General features: G+C 35.0%; 1 protein-coding gene across 2 annotated transcripts in view; it reads left to right on the top strand.

Moving 5' to 3' along the window:
* Positions 1-8,015, top strand: part of LOC117172345 (39S ribosomal protein L44, mitochondrial) — a 37,870-nt gene that overhangs the window by 11,912 nt on the left and 17,943 nt on the right. The window contains exons 4-7 of one of the 2 annotated variants that reach the window (XM_033360162.1): positions 1,766-1,936; positions 2,009-2,093; positions 2,171-2,474; positions 2,660-2,842. In XM_033360162.1, the coding sequence (XP_033216053.1) occupies positions 1,766-1,936; positions 2,009-2,093; positions 2,171-2,474; positions 2,660-2,823 (724 nt within the window). In that variant the 3' untranslated portion in view covers positions 2,824-2,842. Of the gene's footprint in view, positions 1-1,765; positions 1,937-2,008; positions 2,094-2,170; positions 2,475-2,659; positions 2,909-8,015 lie in introns of those variants that run through there. The other variant, XM_033360161.1, reaches the window with a different exon arrangement.

The following is an 8,015-nucleotide window of genomic DNA, read 5'->3' as shown; positions in this document are numbered from 1 at the left end:
AGTTGAAAATTTAACTATTTGTATTGAAAGTTAGTCAACTATTAATTAAAATTAATGTTATATTTTATAATTATAATATTAACATTAATAATATGTACAATACAATACAATAGTAATAAATAATAGTCGAATCGTGCATTCTCGGCTTACACACGAACTCACAGTGGTAATCATGCACCTTCTGTTTTGTGGCTATCAAACGGTAGGTATGGTGGGGGTAAATTTCATCCACGATCTGGCAGCTCTGGTCAGCTGCCACATGGCGCGTCCCTTACTACAGGGTCCCTACGCCTCCTATAAGCAACTTTTTCAACTGCGCATGTGTCGAAAAGTGCGGGTCTATTCGACATCAATAAATGCTATCAATAATAATACAGATAAATACACACGACTTGAGTGTAGTTATTCGCGGTGCAGTATTTCCTAGAACTGCTGGCCAACTAAAAATCAATATAATAGAATCAAAAACGAGTCAAATATTTCACAGAATATTGAGTTTTGCATCATGACGTCGCGGGCGCTGTCATATAGTACTTCAAAACAGCATACCCCTTTTTGAAGAAAATTTTCGAAGCGTGAAGGTAAGTTATAAAGATCTAAATAGTAATCTTCTCAAGCGTAAAATGCATTTGCGCAATTCTTTTTCTTCATCCTTTTGTCGGTTAAAAACCTTTCAGTTTTACATGTTTCACGAAATTTAAGCAACTGTCCGAAATTTCAGGTTAGAGTACCAATTATTAACCTAAGATTTAGGTTATCGAATTTTATTTCGTGAGACTGAAAGGTTATCAATCGACAAAAGCATGGAACATGACTAACAAAATAGATTCTACAATTAAGAACTATTACTATTTGTACATTTCTGACTTACTTTTACGTTTTGAACATTTTTCTCGAAAAAGTCATAAAACGTATTCCCATGAGATTATGCTAAAATACTCAATTCAAACCAACGATGTCTTCCCGCTCTTCGGATCTCTTTTTTAATTGGCCAGCCACTGACGTGGGCGTCACCGTACAGCCATCATTTTAGTTGAAAATTCATCTCTTGTTTAACGATTTTTTTTTTTTTAATTTAACTATTCAATTTTTGGTTGACAATTTATGTTTTTTAGTTCAAAATTCGTGTATTTTGTTGAAAATTCGTCTTTTTTAGTCGAAATTAATCATCGTGGTTAAAAATTCATCTTTTTGGTGGAAAATTCCACTATTCCAGTTTAAAGTGCATCATTTTGATTATAAATTATGTAATCTTTTTTGTTTAAAATTAAACTATTCCAGTTGACAATTCATCATTTTAGTTGAGAATTTATCAATTTGCTTGAAAATTAATTTTATGAACTGAAATAGTAAGTACTCTATTTTTTGGTTGAAAATTCATCATTTTTAGTTTAAAATTCAACTATTTGGTTCAAAATTGGTATTTTATCTTTAAAAATTCGTTGTTTTTGTTGAAAATAAAGCTACTCTTGTTAAGTATTAATCTTTTTGGTTTATAATTCATCTTTCACTTCGTGAATTCATTATTTTTGTTAAAAAATCGTATTTTTTTTGTAGAAACGATGATTCCTGATTTGAAAAAGTAGCATAATATTACTGTATTTAACTATTTTTTCAAATTCTTTGTTTAAAAATTCGTTCTATTTGGCAGAAAATTCTTGTTTTAAAATTCATCTTTTTGCTCATCTAATTCAACAGTTATTGTTTTTTCTGTTTTTCTTCACTTTAATAGTTGGTATTACATTTTATTTATTATTTATCACAGGTCCTACGTTATTCAGGAAGAGGAAAAACAAAAAAAAGTTGGGATTGAGAATCCTGAAATTGAGTTACTTGATAATCGGGAACTTATTACAGATGGACAGAAAATTTTGCCACGAATAGTGGAGAGTTATTTAAGCAAATCTTTGCCTTACGCTCCGCAAGATTGTATCCTGTAAATACATTTATTTCACTTATTGATCTATTTTGTAATTCATTAAATTAATTGAAAATTACCATTTTTCAGAGTATTACGTGATTATCTTCTCTCTACCAAAATGCTGGCATCAGTCACAACCGGTATTGGATTAAAGGATTTGGTTTTGAGCAGTGTAAGAATTTTTATCTGAAGTAGAATTTTCATTAAAAGCCTGATTTAAAAATTCGATTGATTTTTATTTTTTTACAGGAATATCCGCTTACAGATGAAACGCTCGCTAGAACTTTTTATGCTGTAGTATCCGCTTTGATACAGAGCGCGGATGTGCATCACGCAAGTCTCTTTGTACGCGACATGCTCATTGTGGTGTTAGCTGAAAAAGATTTACTTGAAATTTGGTGTCCAGCTGATCCTCTGAATATCCTCAATGAAATTCTCGAGAGAGAAGGCCAGGAGTTAGTAGAACCGAGAATTATCGGTCAAACGGGTATCAGGACGATTCAGCCTGTATTTCAAGTGGGACTTTACACAAACAAGAAATTTATTAGTTCAGGTAAAAATAATTTTTTTTAACTGTTCAAATTTCTTCCCTATTTGAAATAATTTCCCTTTCTTTCACTGTGAAATTATTGGAAAATTAAAAAAAAATGTAGCGATCAAATTTCTTTTGCTTTGCGTTCGAAAGAATCCAAATTTGAGAATTTTTCATTCTAAAACCAGTAAATACTTACATTTTAGCTTTTGGAGAGACCATAGAAGAAGCGCAGAAGGCTGCAGCTTTAAAAGCTCTGAGCCAAATGTTCGGTCTATCGGACTCGAGTCGACCACTCAATTTCAACTTGGAAGTTAAAGACCCGGTACAAAATGTGCCCTTAAAATCGTGGCGCAGATCAAATTCGTAAAAAGTTACTTTTTTTCTATGTAAGAGAAATTTTTATTACACACCAGGAAATTCTTGATGAAAATACATTATGCAAAGTTGAAAAATATGATTTTCTAAGTGTTTCAAAATAATTTCAATTTTATCTTTAGATAAATTTTTATAATATAATATTGAATGTTTTTAAAATCCAGTATTTGACACGTTACTGTCTAAAAGTAACGCGTTAACGTTACCGTTACTGCCTAAAAACTTGTAACGCGTTACTCCTACCGAACTTGAACAAAAATAACGTGTTTCCCTTACGAGAAAAGTAATGCTTTACCTTGCCGTTACTGAATTTATCTACAGGCTCTATTTTATTTAAACTATTATTAAGTTTCTAAATCTATGCTGCAGTCTACTTAAGACTTTTCATAAAATTTAATTTTTTTCAATAGTATCGATTTTTCGAAAAGAGTTCATCGCTCATGCGATATCTTGTCTAAAAGAATCAATCTGGCTGTAATATGTGGAGATGCGTGCCACAAGCCCCATAAAGTTTAAAACGTATTTTCCATAAGAAAAAAGACGTTTTCGTATATTTTATTCAGAAGCCTCAATATGAGCTGAATCGAGTTGAAACTCAACATTTCTCTTCACAATTAGTCATACAATACGAATAAAATATCACTTTTTAATTATATTATATATGATAATTTTTTGCGCTTAAAAAAATGCAAATTGTTTCTTGTATATAAAGTACCACTTTAAACTGATAATTAGATGTTTACATACATTGTTTAAATAATTTATTATTGCTTTAGCAATTTTTTCATGAAATAGTTATAAAGTCGCGGTTTTTTCCAAACTTTTTCACTTTTTGTCCAATTTTCAATTAGAGGGAGGTAATAGTTAAATCCTGCTAACAATAATGATTGTTTAATCCATTTATTATTCTTGTTAATGATATTCTATTAGAATAATGTTAGAAAATTGCAGTTTTTAAACAAAAATTTAACTTTTGGTCTAATTTTCGATTAAGATGTCTTTTTAGTCATGAAAAATAATAAGTCAACCTCAACAAAAATTATTTTTCAAATAGTATTGTTTTGAGTGAAATATTTTCGCTTTTTTCCCAATGTTTAAATGAAATTAATTTAAAAAAAGCTATCTTACACAAGAGACAAAAACAAAGAATGGAATAAATAGGAGTAGGTGAAAGAACTAGGTCTTTAAGTTACTTGCAAAAGTTTTGTTTTGATGTTTAACAAGTAGTTCATTGCAAAGCTTAAAAGAAAAATTTGGAATTGCAAATATTTTACAATCAGCCCCCACCCCCTTCTGGCCTAGAGAAAACACACGTCTTGTCGATAACAATATAGAGTTTAAAAAATGGTTAAACAACCACCGCACGGTTGGTGATGAGCAACAGTCATCTAAAAAAGATACCGGCTTGATGTCCGCTAAATTATATTCATGGTTATAAATAATATTTATAATCATGACTTATATTTAGCAAACCTCCGTGATTCTTTCTTTCGTCGCCTGTGTATCCTAACCCCACCTGTCATTCGACTCAACAAATTCCATGTATCGCAGCCCCGTAAAAATGTTAAAGTCTTTATTGACACTCACACCGTGAGCGCAGTTTAGCTGTTTGTTCGCTGCTCGTAGACTATAACGTGTCGAGAGTAAACCAATGGCGCGAAACCACTCCCAGCAAAATCGCCAAAGAAGACACAAGCTAAGGCCCAAAGCTGCCAGATCGTGGATGAAATTTACCCCCACCATACCTACCGTTTGGGAGCCGCAAAACAGAAGGTGCATGATTACCACTGTGAGTTCGTGTGTAAGCCAAAAATGCACGATTCGACTTCGGTGTTCTGCTGTACGATGATTGCCGATCTGAAGGCTTCGGAAGACTTTGGAGGGTCTTCTATTTATATCTCGCTCCCCATTTGAAAGAAATTGAAGAAATTGGCGATTACTGAACAAAAAACTGATAACTGAACAAAAAACATTTTTTAAATTGTTTTCAACATAATAGTAAAATTTTAAATAAAAAAAATTACATTTTCATCAAAAAGCTAAACTGCATATTAAAAAGAGGCATTTCTAATAAAATACATGAACTTTGCACAAAAGAAATTTATTTTCCATGAAGACTAATTTTCTGAACAAACAGTTAATGTTTAATCATAGTCAAATTTTCGAGAACAAAGATTAATTTTCTACCAAGAAAAAAGAGTATTCAATAAAATACAAAAATTTTTAACTAAAAAAGATCACTTTTCATTTAAACATAGAATAGTTAAATTTGTGGTTAAAAAAATTAATTTTTAACCAAAAAGAAAATAAATTTTCTACAAAATAGTTACATTTTCAGAAAACAAATTTATCTAACTAATTGATGAATCATCAACCAAAAAAAAAATATATGAGAAAAAAAAACGTTAAAATTCTTTGAAATCCCTGGAAATTATTGAAATTAATTGAAAATTGCTTGGAACGTTTTAAAATACTCTCAAATATTTCTAAACCTTCAAAATATTTTGAAAGACCTTGGCATCTTTTAAAGATTTCTAAAGTACTTTGGAATTTTTTAAAATAACCCTGTTAAAGTTGTTAAAATTCTTTGAAATTCCTTTAAATTATAAAAATAAGTTGAAAATTCCTTGAGATCTTTTAAAACATCCTCAAATATTTAAAATCCTTTAAAATATTTTTAAATCTCTTGAAAATTCCTTGAAAATTTAAAAATACCCTAAAATGTTTCAAATCTTTTACTATATCATACTACATTATTGAAATCAATTAAAAATTCCTTGCAATCTATTAAAATATCAAAATTTCATCCACGATCTGGCAGCTCTGTCAAGGACCCTCCCCCCACCCAGATCTCAGAACTCCTCGGGTTTCGGCCCAAGCTACATCTCCCTGTCCTTTCCGCCCAAAGAAGACCCAAATCATGGACCCCCCCCCCATAAGGATCTCACTTGATTCCTTCCGACTGGCACGCAGTCTCCATCACCGTGCCCACAACTGGACCACCCACCACACTCGCTTCCCTAGTAGCGTTTTTACAAATCCAGGTACGCGATACCCTCCTCTCCCCACTATATCTTAAGCCTAAAACTCCCAATACCCATACCGCTAGAATAAGACGCGAATTTCCTATGTAAATAGTATTAGCTCCACTTTAATTTTAAAATTACTTTGCTTTTCCTTTTGTAAATTAGTTTCCCTCTCCTATTTAGTATAATATTTTTGAATCAGTCTCAACCCACAGACTGACCTCAATTTGGCGCCAAACGTGGGCCATGAGAGAAAATTTAACACAATTTTCATCTAATCTTCTGCTCTACACACGTCCCTTATAAACAGTGTCCCCTCTGCCCAGGGTATGCGTTACTCTCAAAAAATTCCTCACTTCTGGGAGTGACTAAACACCCAGTGGCGCCCATGACACAACGATCTCCGACAAGGGCTCGTCAGTCCTTTAACCTCGAGTGTGATTCAAAAGAGCAACACCCCTCTGGTATTTATCTCTAAATCCAAGGGGACTCCTCTTTAAATAATTCTCCCCACCTCCTCGGATTTAGATCTTCTGGTGCAGCAGCATTGTCAACTACCATGGCCACCATGGTGGATTTTTGACAGAAACTAAGATAATGAGTGCCCCAGCATTTTTTTAAATCGGGGGTCCTTCATCCGAAAAATATGAAAATAAAGGCTGCGGAACCATATTTTTGGGAACCTCTGACGTTACGCGACTACATACAACCTACCTGGCCAGTCTGGCAGTAGTTACGCTACTGGAATTTTGTTAAAAATATGCTGCTTGATTGTCAGCAGCTTTAACTTGTTCAGTGATTAAAGGTCCTGAGAACTTGGGCGAACTTTTCAACCCCTTGTGTGAACGGTCTACCAGATGTTATGTAGTCAATCACAGACTGAATACGTGACGCATTGTATCTTGCCCATCTAATCTTCTTGTTTAATTGATGTATGCTTTTTTTGGTCTTTTGATCCATCATCGGTTTTAGCATTCGATTTGAATCAACCGAAGTTCTTGCAGCACCATAAACTAAACAATACTTGGTCCAGAGGTTCGACTCCTCAGAGATATCCACACGAAGGGAGGCATCCATTTCAGCCAGATGTTGGGGCTTTGCAGGAACATGTATGTTAACGTTCCTCCTTCTCCTGTAATCATTATCATCTTGCAGAAGGTGCCTGATTTTCGCGGTTGGTCTCAATTTAGCTTCCTCATCTTCGTCTTTTGCTTGTTCAAGTAGCGGTTGAGAAAGCGCCTCGCGCACATTTCCAGTTTTCAAAAGGTAGGCACGTTGGTTTCGCAATGACTGATGCGAAATTTGCTGAAGCTGTCGGTGTTTGTGGCACCACAGATTGCGCGCCATAAATGTGTTCACACAAGAAAATACGTGTGCAGTTTGCTGGAAACAGCTCACGCACGAGCCAACCGTGCACACACACAGTCCGCCAACCAATCGCGTGCGATTTGTCGCGCTGCTGCAGTGCGAGCTGGCTATATACCGTTTACCTATCGGTCCGGCACTCGAAACAAATTTGCAACGTCGAAAACTTTTGTGACTTGAGTGCGGTCCGATATGTGAACGGTACGTGCCAGCCCGCACCGCAGAAGCGCGACAGATCGCACATGATTGGTTGGTACTCTGTGTGCGTACACGGCCGGCTCGGGCGTGAGCTGTTTCCAGCATACTGCAAACGTACTTTCTTGTGCGAACACCTTTAAGCCTCCTCTAACAGGGATAATGCTGGCATTGTAGCAGTCTAGTAAGTCATCCTTCAGTTGATTCGTCCATTCAATGTGGGCATTTCGTCGGTTTGCCGTCGTGTTTCCATCTAAATTATATTCAGCACCAAGAGTTCTCGGATGATCGGCGCTGTTTGCCGACCCATTTTCGGGTGCTCTGCGCGTTCGATCGTTTTTAACCGTATTTACAGAGTCATCTTTTAAACACGTTGCCCCGGTGCCATAACCACGTCTCACAACCGTGAGATAGGTGGTTACAGTCTGTAAAGGAAACAATACGACGGTCCAGCAAAAGCCTCGTGCACCCTAAAAACACGGAATGACCCAAGGAAAACCGCCTTCTGCATTTTTCCTGCAAGTGTTCTAGCATATTGTTGACACGCAGGGATGCTTTTTAGGCTATTAGCAAGTGAAAGCTTGGTACCTCCAAGAGC

This window comes from Belonocnema kinseyi, chromosome 5 (genome assembly GCF_010883055.1).
Source record: "Belonocnema kinseyi isolate 2016_QV_RU_SX_M_011 chromosome 5, B_treatae_v1, whole genome shotgun sequence".
In the NCBI taxonomy this organism is placed as follows: Eukaryota; Metazoa; Arthropoda; class Insecta; order Hymenoptera; family Cynipidae; genus Belonocnema; species Belonocnema kinseyi.
Note: the sequence above shows the minus strand (reverse complement) of the source record. Positions and strands in the feature narration are given on the sequence as shown.